At 44.3% G+C, this 20,226-nt stretch overlaps 1 protein-coding gene across 1 annotated transcript in view; it reads left to right on the top strand.

The window, feature by feature from the left end:
* Nucleotides 1-15,454, top strand: part of LOC125314746 (serine carboxypeptidase-like 18) — an 80,520-nt gene extending 65,066 nt beyond the window's left edge. Inside the window, exons 6-13 of the mRNA XM_048277706.1 lie at nucleotides 13,918-13,964; nucleotides 14,064-14,101; nucleotides 14,236-14,337; nucleotides 14,438-14,520; nucleotides 14,621-14,777; nucleotides 14,930-15,001; nucleotides 15,077-15,195; nucleotides 15,322-15,454. Of these exons, the coding sequence (XP_048133663.1) occupies nucleotides 13,918-13,964; nucleotides 14,064-14,101; nucleotides 14,236-14,337; nucleotides 14,438-14,520; nucleotides 14,621-14,777; nucleotides 14,930-15,001; nucleotides 15,077-15,195; nucleotides 15,322-15,439 (736 nt within the window). The 3' untranslated portion in view covers nucleotides 15,440-15,454. The remainder of the gene's footprint in view (nucleotides 1-13,917; nucleotides 13,965-14,063; nucleotides 14,102-14,235; nucleotides 14,338-14,437; nucleotides 14,521-14,620; nucleotides 14,778-14,929; nucleotides 15,002-15,076; nucleotides 15,196-15,321) is intronic.
* Nucleotides 15,455-20,226: the final 4,772 nt, after the last annotated feature.

The following is a 20,226-nucleotide window of genomic DNA, read 5'->3' as shown; positions in this document are numbered from 1 at the left end:
CGGCCTCTAGGGGAAGGTGAGGTGGTGGAGGTGGTGGTTGCAGCGCCTTGGGGTCGCCGGAGATGGGGTTTGCCGAGAGGGAGTGAGAGGGAGAGATGAGAGTGAGTTTGGGGAGTGAGTGAAAATGAGAGTGAGGGAATGAGAGGGAAGGTAGCTTCAGCCCATAAGAGAAGAGAGAGTGAGTGATTTGAGGTGACCCAATTTCAATCAAGAGTGACTAGTGAGTGGGGTGGGTGAAGGACATGAATAGTAGAGGTAGGTAGTGGGATTTTTGGGGAAAATGGGGTTTTTGGGGTTTTAAATGGGCTTTGGGAATTGAACTTCAAGAACACTTTTCCCTCTTCATTTCTTTGATATAATTTGGCTGAAGTGATGGGATAATGAAGTGGCCAAAATTTTTCTTCGCGGTTTCTCAAGATGCTGAACAAAATCCGAGACCGGGGTGCACTTCTCGCTTCGCGATTTGATCTCCACTTTTTCTGACTCATACTGCGATATAAAATCCTTATTAACTCTGGTGAGGCGACGTCCAATTTATTTGCAATGGAATTCTCAAATACCCAGCCGCCGATTTCGAAGTTCACTTCGCGCTAAGAAATTAGCCGATCGCGATTTCGGTGCATCTCGGGATCGACGGGCGGCTCTCGGGAGCTACGTGTATCGACCCGTGATTTTTCTCACGTTTAAGAATTATTCGGACCACGGCGATCCTAGTTGTCATGTAATCGCGAGGGAAACTATCAATCCTAGCGGGACGCGATCGTCAGGAATCGGTTCGGGGTTATTCGCAAATCATGCTATGGCATAGCGGAACCACCCGCGGTCCATTTGCACGACGCTAGCATATTGTTCTGATACTAATCCTAGATTGACCTACATGGTCTAGAACGTACCCTCGCGATCCTTATGGTCGGGATACTAGTCCGCGGCCGAGTTCTTTAGTCCGCGTACTATCCTATTTAGCCATTCCCCTTCGGTCGATCGTCTCTAGAGTGATCAATTCCGAGTGAGATTACCGAAATGCATCAATGCTCATTTTAATCATAAACTTCGAAATGGGGTCGAAATTCAGAATGTCACAACTCTTCCTCCTTACAGAAATTTCGTCCTCGAAATTTACAAGACTTAACTACTCGAACAGGTGGGGGTGTTGACGCCTCATTGCTTCCTCGCTTTCCTAGGTGGCTCCTTCGGTTCCGTGGTGCTCCCAGATTACCTTCACCAACGGGATCGTCTTGTTTCTCAAGACTTGCTCCTTCCCGTCCTCAATCCTCACTGGCCTTTCCATGTACGTCACTCGATCGTCTACTTCTATAGCTTCATAATCCAAGACGTGGGTCGGATCTGGTTCGTACTTCCGCAGCATTGACACGTGAAAGACGTTGTGGACTTGCGACAGGTTTGGCGGTAAGGCAAGCCGATAGGCCAGGGTTCCGATTCGTTCTAGTATCTCAAAAGGTCCCACGTATCTCGGGCTCAGCTTCCCTTTCTTTCCAAACCGAGATAGTCCTCGCATCGGCGATACCTTGAGAAATACATGGTCTCCTACTTGGAATTCCAAAGGCTTACGCCGTCTATCCGCGTAGCTTTTTCGGCGACTTTGGGCGCTCTTAAGTCTTTCTCTAATCACTTTCACCGCCTCAACCGATCGCTCTACCAACTCCGGACCCGTTATACTCCTCTCACCGACTTTGTCCCAACATATTGGCGTTCTGCACGCTCTACCATATAGTGCTTCGAATGGTGCCATCCCAATACTCTGCTGATAGCTGTTATTATAAACGAATTCCACAAGGTGCAACTGTTCCTCCCAACCTCCTTTGAAATCTATGACACATGCCCTTAGCATGTCTTCTAATGTCCGAATAGTCCTCTCGGATTGTCCGTTCGTCCGGGGATGATAGGCGGTACTGTCTTGTAACTTTGTCCCCATTGCCTCTTGCGGGCTCTTCCCGAATGAAGTGGTAAACTTGGGGTCTCTGTCCGATGTAATTGTGACTAGAACTCCATGAAGTCTGACTATCCGCCGCATATACAATTCGGCGTATCTGTCCATGGCGAAATCCTTTCGCACTGCTAAGAAATGTGCAGACTTGGTCAACCGATCTACGATCACCCAAATCGAGTCATGACCTCTCTGACTCCTTGGTAAAGCCATAACAAAATCCATCGTAATGTGTTCCCACTTCCATTCGGGAATCTCTAACGGCTGGAGTAGGTCTCCCGGTTTACAGATCTGTGCCTTCACTTGCTGGCACGTTAGACATTTTGCCACGTGCTTCGCGACATCCACTTTCATTCCGTTCCACCAGTAATGCTGTCGTAAATTTTGGTACATCTTCGTGCTACCCGGATGGATACTATAATTACTTCTGTGAGCTTCTGACAGGATCCTTTCCCTTAACTCCTCATCCTTGGGCACACACAACCCGCGAAACATCGTGGTCCCATCCTCCGACACTTGGAAATCAGGCTTCCTTCTCTCCTTATCCATCTCCAGGATTTTCCGAACTTCATCGTCCGTAGATTGCAAGACCTTGACTCTTTCTCGAATCTCCGGTTCTACTCTCAATGTGGCCATCAAACTGGACAGTTGACACACTTCAAGCTTAAATCTGGAATCTCTTATTCCTTCCAACAGAGTCCACTCCTTGACCAGCAAGTGCGCCATGCTTGACTTCCTACTAAGCGCATCGGCAACCTTATTCGCCTTCCCGGGGTGGTATAGAATGTCGCAGTCGTAGTCCTTAAGTAGTTCCATCCACCGACGTTGCCTCATATTCAATTCACGTTGGGAGAACAGATACTTCAAACTTTGGTGGTCCGTGTAAATTTGGAACCTTTCTCCGCACAAGTAATGCCTCCAAATTTTTAATGCGAATACAATCGCTGCTAGCTCCAGATCATGTGTCGGGTAGTTCATTTCATGAGGCCTTAAGCTGTCTCGACGCATAAGCAACGACCCTTCCATGTTGCATCGTAACACATCCTAGCCCTTTCAACGATGCGTCGCTATATATCTCATAGCCTCCTGGGCCGGAAGGAATCGTCAATACCGGTGCGGTCGTAAGTCTATGCTTGAGTTCTTGAAAACTTCTTTCACACTTGTCCGTCCATTCAAACCGCGTATCCTTTACGGTAGGCTTCTTCAAAGGAGTTGCTATCGACGAGAACTTTTCCACAAATCTCCTATAATAGCCGGCCGGTCCTAAGAAACTCCGAACTTCGGTAACCGACGTCGGCCTCGGCCAATTCATAACCGCCTCGATCTTTGTAGGGTCCACTTGAAATCCCATTTCCGAAATGACGTGTCCGAGGAATGCCACTTCGTTAAGCCGAACTCGCATTTACCGAACTTGGCATAAAGCGAGTGCTCTCTTAATGTCCGTAGAACCACACTTAGATGTTGTTCATGTTCCTCAGAGTTCTTCGAATAAACTAGGATGTCGTCTATAAAGACAATGACGAACTGATCCAAATATCCCTTAAACACCCTATGCATTAGATCCATGAAAGCGGCTGGAGCGTTCATCAATCCAAACGGCATAACCGTGAATTCATAGTGACCATACCGTGTCCGAAACGCCGTCTTTGGTATGTCCTCCTTCTTTATCCTCAACCGATGGTACCCGGTTCTCAAGTCTATCTTAGAGAACACTGCAGCTCCTTGCGGTTGATCGAACAGATCATCTATTCTAGGCAACGGGTATTTATTCTTAACCGTGATCCGGTTCGGTTGCCTATAGTCAATGCATAAGCGCAAAGACCCGTCCTTCTTCTTTACGAATAGTACTAGCGCTCCCCACGGTGACGCACTTGGACGAATAAAGCTCTTATCCAATAGCTCTTGCATTTGAACCTTTAGTTCCTTCAATTCCGACAAGGACATCCGATACGGTGCTTTCGAGATCGGTTCCGTTCCCGGGGCTAACTCGATCACGAACTCTATTTCTCTTTCTGGTGGTAGTCCCGGCAATTCCCGAGGAAAGACATCGGGAAATTCGCGCACCACCGCTATATCTTCCAGCCTTGGTCCTTCGACCGTTGGGTCCACTACGGTAGCTAGATAGGCTTGACATCCTCCGTTCAACAACTTAGTCACCTCTAGTGACGAGATCAAAGGAATCGAGGTGCCTCCTCGACTCCCTACAAATTCGAATCTAGGGCGACCGGTCGGGTTGAACCTAATCACCCCGCTACTACAATCCATAACAGCCCCTTGTCTACCCAACTAATCCATTCCAATTATAACGTCAAAATCAAACATGGTTAGCACAACCAGGTCTATCCTCTCCTCACTACCCCCGACGACTATCTTACGGTCCTTGCGACCCTAACGAAATCAATACTCTATCCTTTAACGGGGTAGTTACATGCAACTCAACATCCAACGGTTTCAATGCCATTTCGGTCAATTCATGAACTGGCGGATACAAATGAGTGCGATGCTCCAGGGTCAAACAATGCATAGGCAGCATGATTGCATAATGTAACCGTACACGTGACCACACCAAGTGCATTTTCCGCTTTCTTGCGAGCTACGACATACACTCGTCCTTGAGTCGGCGGTCTATTCAGGTTGTTCTGCATGGCGGCTCCCGCCGGCGGTCCATATTGGGGTCGCTGTCCTTGCGATCGCGGTCCCGGGAACTTGACTCGGGCGGTTTCTTGCATGGTGACCCGGTTGGCCACACTTGAAGCACGCGCCCGTTACGCTTGGGCGGGGTCCATTCCCGTGCCTTCGCGCGCACATGCGACAATTCCAATTGGCCCGATGGTTGGGCTTCCCAATGTTTTTCCGGATCGGGGAGGGATAAAGCGTCTATTACCCGCCATTGGCCTCTTGCCGCCTTGACGATTATCCCCGACGGGAGCAAACCGCGAACCGGATGCGGCAGCCCTCTCCTTCATGTCTCTTTCAATCATCCGACCTCGCTCATACATTTCTTCATAAGTCCTCGGGTTCATCGCAATCATCTGATTGCGAAGGTCGAGTCTCGATCCATCTCTAAATCTTCGCGCCTTATATATTGGGTTCTCCACCATCCTCGGCGCGTACCTTGACAATCTAGCGAACTCCGCCTCATATTGGTCGATCGTTAACCGGTTCTCGCGAAGTTGTTGGAACTCTACCAACTTCCGCTCTTGAACGGTCTCCGAGAAATACTTCCCGTTAAATGCCTCGGTAAAGGCGGTCCAAGTGAGGGCAACGCCCTCGGGAAATACCCTTCCTCCGGTGGCCTTCCACCAATCATCTCCAGTACCCTCTAGTTGGTAAGCCGCCGGGGTCACCTTCTCCTCATCGGTGCACCCAAGAACCTCAAAGGCCTTCTCCAATTTCTCAATCCAACGAGGTGCCATCTCCGGATCTCCAGCACCATCAAACCGAGCTGGTTTCGGTTTCAGAAATTGTTCCACCAGGCGACTCATCGGGCGATTCCCGTTCCCGTTTCCTCCTCCATGGTTACTCCCATTTGCCACATTGGCGGCGGCTACAGCAGCCTCTGCAGCTTGAGCCACGGCAGCAGCTCTTTCCCGAGCTTGTCCGCCCATCAAATTACCAATTTCCTCCAGGGCCCTAAGAACTCCATCAATTCTTGGGTCCTCTATCACAGGCGCTCTCGAGCTAGAAGCTCCCATCGTCCCTCTAGTTCTGTCGCTCATCTTCGTTAATCCTCACAACACCCGAACAACCCATAACCCCACGCGGAAGTCAAAGACCTAAGTTAACAACTAGCATACCAGGTCTATGACACACCCACGGTGACAGCCACAACAAGATACACGCTTCACACAACAAGCAATCAGACAACCAAGGGGTTCACATTCAAGGGGTCGGGCTCTTACCTCGAGTCCAGACGCATCCGCAACTCAAGAAAATCACAACAATCACCCACATGATTCACAAACAAGACACTAAGCCATAGCAATCAACGCCACGCACGAAGCTCCCATAGATTTATAATCACAATAGTGATGCCAATCCAATACGCCGGTCGCAAGCGCCAATTCATATGTCATGCAATTTGTGCCTAACTCTAGCGAATCTCCTAAGGTCTCACTACCCGGGCGTCTCTAAGTCATTCCTCCTTATTACTCCAAACCTCAATCGTCTTGAATCGAGCTGACCTTGCTCTGATACCACTTCGACGGTGATGTCACGCCCCGTGTCCTTCCGGCGCGCCAACATCCCTCATCTTACGCTTATGTCTCCCGGGATCAACGCGGCGATAAACTTAACGTAATGTGATATGCACATGCGGAAGCGATACAACACCCAACCAATAAAACTCAATAGAATGACTTAAGAAACCGGAGATTCAATAATATAAAAGCATAACATCCATACATAGAATAACATAGCAATGCATCAAAGAGTTCGGGAGAGGGGTCGGTTACATCAAAAGGGGACGACCCAACTAGAAACTACACCTAGTCTATAGGTGCCCAAAAGACCCACAATCACCTAAACCTAAAGGTCGGGTCCACTGCCATCCGACGGATCCTCCGCCTCGGGCTTTGACTCGGAATCCGGTGGCTCGTTGAACTCGTCCATCAATGCCTGCTCGGACTCGGTGGGCTCCTCCGACTCTACATCGCCATCTACAACCTCTCTTGCTTGAGCCTCCTCTATCGGCTCCGGGTCGGACTCCATTGGTTCTTCAGCGTCCTCCTCCTCCATCGATTCGGTGTCCGGGTTCTCGACTTCTCCATTCCATGGCAAGCACTCAGTAGGGTCCAACTCCATGGGGTCTCCTTGCTCGTCCTCGTCGTAGGGTACGCCATAAATTTGAAGGGGTCCACCCATTCCTTCTTCCGCTCCCTTAGTCCGGGCCAAAAAGGTAGACTCTTCTCAAGCTCCACCTCCTACATCTATCCACACGGTGCTAAGGTTCCTATAGTACACCCTACCATCACCTAATACATATTTCGTCACTATGCGATCGATCCGTCTCGGTATCCCAAAAAGCGGCGGCGGCATCTTCGGGGTCGGTGGTCCGAAAAGTGGGTCCCACGAAGGGGTGAGATGAAAATCCCAATAAGGTGGATCTAAGCCGACCCTAGGGTATAGTACCTCCGAGCTAATCAAACCAAGATAAATAACCCAAAGACACACAAACAACCCAAATCAATATGAAATCAATTCAAAACCGACGACACACACTCTCTTAATCCCGCAGTCAACTTCTATACTATGGCACTTTAGACTTCGGGCATTACCGCAATTCGATCACACGTAGTATCAACATCAAGTAGTCCATTTTCGTGCCCGCGTGTCAACGCTTCGGGCTCATAACACATCCTCTCAAACATCTAGCCCGCGTAACCACGCATCGGGCTTAAAATACGCACTTTCATAATCTGGCCCACGTAATAACGCATCGGGCTTAAAATATATTCTCGGTATGTATATATATATGTGTGCACACCGGGGTCTCAGACACTTAGGAATACGCCCCATTAAGTCTCGGTCTCGGACAATCAGACGAATACGGCATCACTATGGCCTCGGGCGACTTGATTGAATACGACCTTTATATCTCCTCGGTCTCGGACAATCAGACGAATACGGCATCACTATGGCCTTAGACGACTTGATTGAATATGACCATTTATGTCATAGTATAATATAATCGACTATAAACCCCGCGTTTAACGCATCAAGGTACCAATACTCATAATTCACAACCAGAGGCTTTCATTAATAAATTTTATGATCGAGTATAACCAATAAGGCCCAATAGCACAACATTCAATCGCGCTACCTAACACATGGTTCGCGCATCACAAATTTAGCCGATTCTCACCTTGACACTTTTAAAGGTTCGCATATCAATTTAGAACACTATGATACACCCACAATGCACCAATTCCATTCGGCCCCATCTAAGCCACATAACATCTCATTTTGCTCCAATCAAGTTCCCACCGATCCGGTACATACTCCAACATGTAACCTCACATTTCACTCACATGGCCAAACATATCGTGGTCCCAACTCAAAAATTTTTCCTAATTTTCACAACAATTTCGGCAACAACAAATAAGATCACAACGTGCAACAACTCACATCCAATTCACGCCTAAGGCCGAATCTATCATGCTCAACCCATAACCCTCATCTTAGACCATCATTTAACACCCAAATCAACCAAGAACATGCTCATTTATCAACCCAATTTTCGGATCAATAGCAGGTCAGAATTTCCAGAACCGGCCTCCCCATTATCACGCCCAAACAGCCTATAAATCCTCCTAATCCATAAACTACCAAGCTCCTTAGTAACCCATAGTCCTAAGGAAGGATTAGAGCCACTTACAAGTCCTTTTTGGCGAAGAAACTCCGGCGGATGAGCGGCGACTTCGCGTGACCAGATTTGAACCCAAGCTGTCCCCTTTGGTTCAAACAAGAGAGCAACACTTTTAGTCCATGAAATCCTCCCAAAATCCACCAATGAACCTCACTTAAACTGCCCTAGATGGTTGTGGCAAGATTTTAGCTCCTTACCTTCAAATGAGGAGCAAAACCGGTGAGCAACCTTTCCCGAACCTTGCTGCACCGGTGTCTAAATAGGGGGAGAAGGGCGGTTCGTTGGTGGCGGCGGCGGCTCACGGCCTCTAGGGGAAGGTGAGGTGGTGGAGGTGGTGGTTACAGCGCCTTGGGGTAACCGGAGATGGGGTTTGCCGAGAGAGAGTGAGAGGGAGAGATGAGAGTGAGTTTGGGGAGTGAGTGAAAATGAGAGTGAGGGAATGAGAGGGAAGGTAGCTTCAGCCCATAAGAGAAGAGAGAGTGAGTGATTTGAGGTGACCCAATTTCAATCAAGAGTGACTAGTGAGTGGGGTGGGTGAAGGACATGAATAGTAGAGGTAGGTAGTGGGATTTTTGGGGAAAATGGGGTTTTTGGAGTTTTAAATGGGCTTTGGGAATTGAACTTCAAGAACACTTTTCCCTCTTCATTTCTTTGATATAATTTGGCTGAAGTGATGGGATGATGAAGTGGCCAAAATTTTTCTTCGCGGTTTCTCAAGATGCTGAACAAAATCCGGGACCGGGGTGCACTTCTCGCTTCGCGATTTGATCTCCACTTTTTCTGACTCATACTGCGATATAAAATCCTTATTAACTCTGGTGAGGCGACGTCGAATTTATTTGCAATGGAATTCTCAAATACCCGGCCGCCGATTTCGAAGTTCACTTCGCGCTAAGAAATTAGCCGATTGCGATTTCGGTGCATCTCGGATCGACGGGCGGCTCTCGGGAGCTACGTGTATCGACCCGTGATTTTTCTCACGTTTAAGAATTATTCGGACCACGGCGATCCTGGTTGTCATGTAATCGCGAGGGAAACTATCAATCCTAGCGGGACGTGATCGTCAGGAATCGGATCGGGGTTATCCGCAAATCATGCTATGGCATAGCGGAACCACCCGCGGTCCATTTGCACGACACTAGCAGATTGTTACGATACTAATCATAGATCGACCTACATGGTCTAGAACGTACCCTCGCGATCCTTATGGTCGGGATACTAGTCCGCGGCCGAGTTCTTTAGTCCGCGTACTATCCTATTTAGCCATTCCCCTTCGGTCGATCGTCTCTAGAGTGATCAATTCCGAGTGAGATTACTGAAACGCATCAATGCTCATTTTAATCATAAACTTCGAAATGGGGTCGGAATTCAGAATGTCACACAATTTCTCCAGATGGTGAATCCTTTCCTAGAGGATTGCCAATCTACATTTTAATAGGTAAAACCCTTTTGTTACAAGGGTGAACCTTTCTTCCAAATCTTCAAACCGCAACTCGACACCGGATGGACGCCGACCATCACAAAATCTCGCGAACCATTCAAAGGTAATTCCACACATTCACTTTGTCAACCTCATATCAACAAATCTCTGACCACAAACAGGTAAGCTACAGGTAAGTCTCTCTCTTCTCAACTCTCTTTCACATAAAATGAGCATGAATTTCAAATAATTCCCCACGGAGTCAGAGCTTTAACGACAAATATAAGGCAATTGAATGTCAAAACTTGTTGTCTTTAGATTTTTCCCCAGCAGAATCGATTAAGGATCTAGGTGTTACCTTGTCTTTGAAAGCAACCTCTAACGGAGATTACTTTCAAAGAGGGGCAACTGTTGACACTCGATTTTTAATTAATTTTCCTTTAGTTTTATTTTCTAAAAATTCTCAAAAATTCACAAAAAAATCAAAAAATTAAAAAAAATCAACATTGGAAGCCTTGGCCAAGCATAAGGAACCAATTTTGAACAAAAAATAATTTTTCATATTTTTCACATTTTTTAATATTTTCAGAAAATAGGAAAATATTAGAAAATTCATAAAAAATACTTTTCGAGGTCGTAAAAATATCGGAAAATGTCCAATATTTTTATTTTTATTCCCTTTTCATATTGACCTCAAGTAAACTTGAAAATTAAATCCAATTTTAGGTGTTTCTTCATAATGCCTAGGGTTGAATTTGCACAAAAAATACCAATTGAGTCTTTTTATTTGCAATTTTTACACATTTTAGGTCTAGACATTCAATTGCAGTCATTTCAAACTTCAATTTGATCAATTGCACCCTCAATTGCACGAATTGCGCGAATTGGGCGAAATTTCTAAGAATCTTGCAATTTAGTCCCTCAATTTCTCAATTTCTGAAATTACTTTCAATTGAGGGACCATCATAGTGAAATTGGACCATCCCCCTATGTTTTCATGCATTCCAAATCGATTGGCATAGGTCTCATGGACCAATTTGATCAAATTGACATCCAATTGAACTTTTCCCCAAATTGGGAATTTTGAAAATTTTGGGGTTTTCATAGAAATTGAAGTGAACTTTTGGGCAAAAGCACTTTTTTATATAATATTCAGGCCCTAAAGTCTAATTTGGAGGTTTAATTGCAAAAATTCCCCACCAATTTTGATTAATTTCGAAAATTTTACAAAGTACACTGTCTGAACCGGTTCGGACCGGTGCTCCCGCCGGCCGGACCGGTCGAACCCGTCCAAACAATGTCGTCTTCCCCAATTCATGCGCGCAAATTGTAGGTATGAGAGTTGGATTTCAATGGCCAAATTGAAGGTCAATTGGTGTATAATTGAGCTAATTGGTGTGGGGGTTTTCATGTGGAGGTCATGCTCAGTCGATTGCCACCGGCGGCATGGCCAAAGGCCGCCGGAGCACGGTGGAATTGCAGGTCAAAGCTCCGATGGTGCAGAAAGTCAACATATTCAAGAACGTGAGCAATTGGCGCTCGTTACGTGATCAACGGAGGTTCGACGAACTTGGACGGAATCCTAATGATTCCGTTCTTGTCCGGCGAACCAAAAATCACGTGATTGCACGTGAAAACCTCTCGGCCAGCTCACACCTGACGCGCAAAAATTCGAAAACCAAGTATAAAAGGCCGAAGAAGATTCTCGATGGAGGGGGCTTTCATTCTGCTCACTCACACACTAGAATAGAGAGAGAAAGAGAGAGAGGAAGAGAGAGAAGCTCTCGCGCAAGGCTTGAGCTCAAGTTGCGGACCGAGATTCAGAATCTTCGCCGCCGCTGATCCAAGCCAAATCAAGCCACCGAATCGTCACCGGAAGTCTACCCGAGCAAGGAGGAGTCGATCGCACCAGCTCAATCGCCTTCGAACCTCCTAGATTGGTAAGTCGAGCTTTACATCCTCCTACTGCACACGCATGGCATCTTACTTCTGCGAGCATGATTTCTTCAATTAATGTGGGCGTTTTCATCTTTGTACATCACTAATCACGTTCGCATATCATTTTTGCATTGATTTCTCCCTAATCGCCCGAGTTGAACCTTCCACTCACGCCGGTCTGGCCGAACATTGGCCGGGCCATTCCAGCCATTGCGAGCTCAATCGGAGCTCAAGGTAAGTCTTCTAAACCTCCTATGATGCTCTCGTATGTGTTAATTGCTTTGGTTTGGCCTTGATCTGCTTGATTGAACTTCGAGTTGATGCTCAGTGCGTAGTTCATAACTCGAGATTAGCTTGGTGAAATCGTTCGACTTTTGGATATGTTAAAGTAGAGGTTGAGACGAGTCGATAGGAATTGGTTTCGTAAGTTTTGGTCGAGGTTTCACCGTTAGATCGTCGCCGGAGGCTCTCGGCCGTTCGTGCGCTTCGTCGCGAGGTAGACGACGATACCGACGTGTCTTGGTCAAGTGGTCAACGAGCTGAGTTGTCGCGTTCTGATAGGGCCAGTTGGAGCCTAGTCGGCTCGCCCGTTGGCGCGAGCGAGCCGACTTGGCTCGGATCCAACGGCTAAGATAATTAGGTAGATTTGATTCTCAGCCGTTGGATCGTATTTTTGTATTTTCGGATATTAGGTTATTAGATAGAAAATAGAAAAAATCAAATGCTACGTCATTTTAGTTAGTTGTACACGACGTCATTTAGGGTATATAGAGCGTAAGCGGCGTCGTTTTAGGCTTTAGAGGGAATGAACGGTCCAGATTGGTTCTTAGTTTTAATCGCAGCTGTCCATCTTTTTAATTCATATGGTGCCGTTTAGGCTTAGGTGAGGTGAACGGCTTGGATCAAGTCCAAGGCTAATCGTGGCCGTCCATTCAAGCAACTGAAGCGGCGTCGTTTAGAATACATACTCGGATGTGTCGTCGTTTAGGTTTTAATAGGGACGAGCGGCTCGGATCGAGTCTTAGTTTAGATCGTGGCCGTCCATTCAACATTTAGATGCGGCGTCGTTTTATAAAGCGAGTCCGGCACGGCGTCATTTTGTCTAGTAAGGGACGAACGGCCGAGATCGATTCTAGGACTAATCTCAGCCGTCCATTTCTTTTTTATATATTCGAATATTAAGATTTTGTTTTTTCAGAAAATAAAAAAAATCAAATAAAAGAGGTGCGACGTCTTTTTTGTGCTAAGCGAGTCGGGGGCGGTATGTATCGGTTTGACCCGGTCCGGAATATTAATAAAAAAATAAAAAAATAAATAAAAATTTCCAAAAAATCCCAAAATTCATAGAAAATTCATAAAAATTCCCAGATTTTCCCGGAAAATTTCTAAAAAATTTCTAGATCGATTCGGGACTCTTATAATTTGGATCGAGAATTTTTGAGGTTTCGAGGGTTGATCCGCATCGATCCGGAAAATTCCCAATCTTTTTAGAAAATAAATAAAAAATTAGAAAAATTAGAAAAATTGAAGAAAATCACAAAAAATAGGAAATGACCACATTCAACTGGCCGGATCGTAATTTTTTTATTTTTGGGTCCCGAACCCCCAAAAATGACCATTCTACCCTTCCTGGACCTTCGGCCCAAATTTTCCCGAATCACCCCGGAACTCAAATTCAACTTTTCTGTGGGTCGATAGGGCTGTGCTAGACACATGTACATGATTGATTTTTTGAATTGATCGAGATTATTTTGATTGCGCACATTAATTTTCTAATTGTGACTGTTAGGGTAGACAAATCCCATCCGCATGACACCCTATATTGATAGAGCCTACCTCACCTAAAATTTCATCTGCATGAATTCGTAGGTTAGAAAATCACTCGACATCGGTAACCGAAAGGGCGTCAATGTAAATCTTGGAGTAACCAAGTCCCCGGACCCAAATCTCTGGTTCTCGTAGAACCGAACGGTTTCTCCCGACCGCTCGGTAGGGTTTTCCGATCATACCCTCCAATAAATTGATCGGTGGCGACTCCAAAATGCATGTACACTATGCACATGCCACCCAACCACACTAAGGTCGATCTCGATAAATTTTTCTCTACATCGCGATTCGAGTAATGGGTCTTGGGAGAGACCCGCGATCCAAAAATCCCGCCGACAACCGGGGTTTTGAAAATGATCGGCTTGTTAACCCTGCTCGCCCCGGGAAACTCTCGAAGAAATTTTCCGGAGGGTCGCGACATTATTCCGGTATTGTCGTTCCCATCATCGTTCAAGAAGTATACGATGGTGCGCATCCTTGGTTTTTGTTATTTTTTTTGTCCGACTCCTTTTCTCATAAAGCTATTTCTCTTCATGAATGGAAAATCTGTTTGCTTCTCTATATAGGAAATGAAGCTGGACACGAGCCCCTACTGAACCTCAAAGTACGTAATAATATTGCGATTTCTTTCTTTTATGTAATATTCTTTCTCGACCTTGAATAACGTTAGGACATCAAATCTGCTAGTACCATGCCATATACATAAGGGAAGCATTATAGTTTTGGTTATATGAACAGGGTTATGTGCAAGGTAATCCAGTGACTTGCAAAGAAAAGGACATTGGTCAAAGAATTCGATACGGTCACAAAATGGCTCTTATATCAGATGAACTTTATGAGGTGAATTTACAATGTTATTCTTTATCAGAGAAAATGGTAATAATAGTAGTAGTCGAATCGATGTTTTTTCTGATTATGTCTTCGGGTTCACGTTTTCAAGTCAACGAAAACAGACTGCAAAGGAGATTATATGAATGTAGATCCCACCAATGGAGCATGTCTAGCTGACCTTGAAATGGTATCAAGGGTAAGTGCTATTGCTAGAATATCCACCTCTCTCATATTTTCTTGTAATGTGAATGTCTGTTTTGAATCACTGAAATATGTTTCTCTTTGAAATTTTCTTGTGCCTTGAGACGATACGTTGGCCTCATATATTGGTACCGAGATGTAATGTCATGTCTCGTGACCACACTAGGCTAAAATGGAGCAGGAATATACTCGAAGAGAATATCGTCGACATCATTTCAATGTCTCAACAATCCAGGCTGTGGTGTGGGGTACATGCTAGATTAAAACACTCAAAATGCGTGAACACAATATCTAAAAGTATAGTATCCATCTATATGTGTAAGATAATATATGATGAAACATATGAATCTGGATAAATTGCTAATGTGTTGTTTCACTTACATCAATTCTCCGTCTACAGGACTATAATTATTTGTACTCCTACATTTGGGCCAACGATATGAAAGTCCGTGAAGGCCGTCACATACGAGAGGTACGAGGAAACATTCTCTTCGCGGGCATGGCCGACATTCATATGTTGATATTGATTACTAAAAATGACGTTCAGAGCACGAAGAAAGAGTGGAACAGATGCAACTACAGCCTATCTTACACAAAGGACGTTCTTAATAGTGCAGTTTATCATAGATACCTCTCTAAGAAATCCCTCCGTGCCCTAATTTACAGGTGACGCAACATTAGCTAAATGAATAACTTTCTCATCCTGCTTCAATTTCTATATAGTCGACTTGCTCTTTGTATAGATCAACTATTTTTCTTTCTTATTGTTGACAAAAAGAATTCTTGGTATAGTGGTGATCATGACTTGGGCATCCCGTACGTGGCTACACTGGATTGGATAAGATCACTCAACTTAACTTTACTTGCTTCGTGGTCACCTTGGTTTGTCGAAGGTCAAGTAGCTGGGTAATATATTCTCCCTTATCCACTATGATAAATATACTTCATTTTTTTTTTCTGGAATTTAGTTTACTTGATCCTCGTCCTCTCATGAATGTTTAGCTTTGTACTTAGCTCGCACTACAAAAAAACATGGATTTAGCCACGAAAAATTTGCCACGAAAAAAATTCGTCGCTAATTTCCGATGAAAATAGTGACAAAATAAATATTCGTCGCTATTTGCGACGAAAAGATTCGTCGCCCATTAGCGACGAAAATAGCCACGAAAAATTTTTCGTGGCTAATTAGCGACGAAAATAGCCACGAAATTTTTTTCGTGGCTAATTAGCGACGAAAATAGCGACGAAAAATTTTTTGTGGCTAATTAGCGACGAAAATGGCCACGAAAAATTTTTCGTGGCTAATTAGCTACGAAAATGGCCATGAAATAATTATTCGTCGCTATCTCCTTTGCGACGAAAATGGGTTTCGTCGCCGATTAGCGACGAACGTCCTTTTTCGTCACAAATTCTTTTATTAAAAGTTAGCGACGAAAATCGACGTTTGTCGCTAATTAGCGACGAAAATAAACGTTAGTCGCGAATTAGCGACGAACTTTTTTTTCGTCACAAAATTAGCACTATGAATAAAAATAACAAAGAAAATATTAAAATTAACGACGATTCATTATTTTCGTGGCTAATTTAGCGACGAAATGTATTATTCGTCGCTAACATGAAGGAAATAAAAAAAAAAGAAAATGTTCAATTTATTTAATTTGAGACGAAAAAATAGTGTTAGTCGCTAAATTTGCGACGAAATGTTATTTCGTCGCAAATTTATTTAATTTATTCTGGAAATTAGTGACGAAATTATTTTTTCGTCGCTAATTTTTTTTCTTTTTTATTTAATTTATATCAGCAATTTGCGACGAAATGAGAATTTGTCGCAAATTTTGCGACGAATTTCATCTTTCGTCGCAAATTTTTTTTTTTAAATTAGCGACGAAATTATGTGTTTTGTCGCTAATTAGCGACGAAGGACTTTATTTCGTCGCTAAATTTTTGAGGGAGCTTTTGAAATTTTAAGATTCCCACTCTCTCCTCCCGCCTAATCCCATTCTATAAACTCTTCCGCCCCTTTCTATCATTCCACTCTCCACAACATTCAATTTCCCCCACCGAATCCCACTCACCTTCTCTCTCTTCATCCTTCTCTCTCTTCCCCCCACTCACCTTCTCTCTCTTCGTCCTCTTGGTGCGAACAGGCCCCCCTTCCCCCTTGTTCATCATCTTCTTCTTCGTCGTCTTCTTCTTCTTCTTCTTCTTCTTCTTCATTCGGCAGCCTACCCCTCACCTTCTCTCTCTTCGTCCTTCTCTCTCTTCCCCCCACTCACCTTCTCTCTTCCTCCTCCCGGTGCGAACAAACCTTCCTTCCCCCTTGTTCATCATCTTCTTCTTTGTCTTCTTCTTCTTCTTCTTCTTTCGGCAGCCTCCCCAACCAACGCCAGCCTCCAGCTGACCACCACCCGCCTTCGTCGTCACCCCGCCATTGCGGCCATCGCCGCTCGCCCACCAGCCCCGCGTAGCCGTCGTCGACCTCTACCCCACCGCCTCTCTATTCCCCACAACTCAGGCCACGACGCCCACAGCCTGCAGCCATCCCTCCAGCCGTCCGCCCCAAGCCCGAGCCCCCGACCTCCATCTCCATCTCTCGGTCTCTCTCCCTCTCCTTGTCCCGGCACCCCGACTACCCTCCCGCTCTACTCCTTGCTCCAGTCGAGACCCACCCCCTCCGCCACCGTCCAGCTCGCCGGCCCGTCGCCATCCACCTCGGCCCGGGGACTCCCTCGACCCGCTGCCATCCAAGACTCCCTCACCCCCTATGCCATTGAATAAAAAGGAACACTAAAAAAAGAAACGTGCTTTTTGCGACAAACATTTGCGACGAATAAAAATTCGTAGCAAATTTGTGACGAATTTTGTGACGAATAAAAATTCGTAGCAAATTTTGCCACGAAAAATTCGGTAAAATTCGTCGCTAATTGGGTTTTGCGATGAATTTTGCCACGAAAAAAAATTCATGGCTAATCTAGCGTCGCAAAATTTAGCAACGAAAAATTATTTTTTCGTCGCTAAATTTAGCGACGAACAGAAAATTCGTCGCTAAATTCGTTGCTAAATTTAGTGACGACATTTTGTTTTTGTGGCTAATTAGCGACGAATAAGTTTCGTCGCTAATTTGCCACGGAGAGTAATTAGTCGCAAAATTCGTGGCTAATTTGCGACGAAACTTATTCGTCGCTAATTAGCCACGGATAAATAGTCGTCGCAAAATTCATCGCTAATTAGCGACGAACTTTATTTTTTCGTCGCTAAATTTTGCGACGCCGAATTGGCGACGAATATTTTTTCGTCGCTAATTTTCGTCGCAAATCGGTTTAGCGACGAATTTTGGTCAATTTTTCGTGGCAAAATCCGTGGCTAAATCCTTGTTTTTTTGTAGTGTCGATGACAAACTAAGTAGAAAAAAATTCTTTCTTATCTCAGTTTCTCATTACTAATAGAACATAAAATAAAGATAATAAGTTCACTTAATCTATTGCTATTATTTTGTTCTATACACTAGTAGAAATAGAATTCATTATCTTTAATGATGCCTTGAGCATTCATGATCTGCTTTTATATCTATCTATCCGTGCTGCGCAACTAAACCTTCCTCATGCAAATTTCTCATTCGACTAACTGTTAACTCTGTGTACTCCGAACACCACAACAAGAAAGTCCCCATAGGGTGGATTTTTGCACTCCCACCCCCTTCCACGAACCCCCAAGTCAATTTGATACACTCTTTTAAGAATTTGTGACTGACAACATACTGTTATTCTCATAATCATTCAAAGACTGTTATGCTAGCAAAGTCCTTAAAATACCACGTCAAAGGGCTTATCTATTATTGCTACCGATCTTTGTACAAAACTGGTGTTATCACTTACTTCACTTGTCAACCATTACATATGAAGAAGTCATGACCATTTTGTTGCTCAAAAGCCTCATATGGCTATTTTGGTGAATTTGAGTTTGAAAAATTCAACCTTCTTGCAAATTGTCTCATTTATGGTTTGAGTACTTATTTGTTCTGATTTTTGGGTTAACTTCTTCCGCCCTCGAATTTCCTTTTGAGGACCTGTAGAAAAGGGGCAAATGCATATGTATACATGTATGCATGAAATGCATGAAATGAGTTCAAAGTGACTCGGATCCGCTTGGGGAAAAGAGCGCCATTTTTGGCCTTCGATTTCATTTCAAGGATAATACTTCTTGACTGTGTCTGCATTTATAGAACTTGTTAATTCTTCCTCATCCATGTTTACAAGTATGAGAGCTCCCCCGAGTAAGATCTTCTTTACTACGTAGGGTCCTTCATAGTTCGGAGTAAACTTGCCTCCATGGTGTTGGGCATTTGGAAGCATCTCTTTTACAACAAGATTTCCCACTTCAGAACTTATGGGTTTAACCTTATTGGTAAACGACTTAGCCACCTTTTTCTGATAACTCTGACCATGACAAATAACCCTTAGTCCCTTCTCATCAATCAAATTCAACTGTTCATACCTCTATTGGATCCATTCGGTCTACGAAAGTTTAATTTGGGACAGAATCCTCAATGACGGGATTTCAACCCCCACAAGTAGGACTGCTTCCATACCATATACCTAGGGTGTTGCTCCAATTGAAGTCCGGATTGAGGTGTAGCAAGCCATTAATGCGTATGGTAAACTTTTCATGCTAGTCTCGGTACTTCTCAATTATTTTGGACAATATCTTCTTGATATTTTTATTTGCCACCTCCACAACTCCATTCATTTGCGGATGGTAAGGAGAAGAATTAAGATGTTGTATCTTAAAGTGATTCAGTAGATCATCAACCACCTTATTGTTTGGATTTGATCCATTATTAGTAATGATCACCCGAGGAACTCCATAACTTGAGATGATGTCCCGCTTGATAAACTTTGCCACACTATTCGAAGTGACATTATCATATGAATTGGCCTTAATCCACTTGGTAAAGTAGTCGATTGCCACTAGAATAAAATGAAGTCCATTCGAAGCCTTTGGTTTAATCGAACCAATCATGTCGATGCCTCACATAGAGAATGGCCAAGCCTCGGACATTTGATGTAGCTCGTTAGAAGGTGCATTAATCCTATCACCATATATTTGGCATGGTGACAAGACCTCACATGTTGATTGCGGTTTAACTCCATGGTCATCTAGTAATAACCAAGTCTCATGATCTTCTTGCGAGAAGGTAACCATTTATGTGTGGTTCACATTCTAATTTGATAGGTTAGCTCCCACATTCTTCGGACCGAAAGGCATGACTTTGTAACAAAAGGTGCCCCATGGTGTAACAAACGAGGTTTTGGCTTTATCCTCCTTCTTTAGAAGAATCTAATTATATCCAAAGAATCCATCCATAAATGAGAATAATTCGAAGCATGCGGTACTATCTACCAAGATATCGTTGTGTGGTAAAGGAAAGTCATCCTTTGGACTTACATTGTTCAAATCCCGATAATCCACGAATACTCTGACTCTCCCGTCTTTTTTCATCAGGGGGACCATGGTAGCAACCCATTCAGGATATGAGATAACGTCTATAAATCCCATAGGAGCTTTATCACGTATTCCTTAATTTTCTTTGAGAGCTCTCGTTTAGTCCATCTAAACTTCTGTTTCTTATGAGGAATATTCAGATCTACTAGCATCGAATGTTCCACAATACTTGGATCATGTCCCGGCATATCAGAC

Source organism: Rhodamnia argentea, chromosome 4 (genome assembly GCF_020921035.1).
Source record: "Rhodamnia argentea isolate NSW1041297 chromosome 4, ASM2092103v1, whole genome shotgun sequence".
NCBI classification, from domain to species: domain Eukaryota; kingdom Viridiplantae; phylum Streptophyta; class Magnoliopsida; order Myrtales; family Myrtaceae; genus Rhodamnia; species Rhodamnia argentea.
This window is presented reverse-complemented; position numbering and strand designations above follow the sequence as displayed.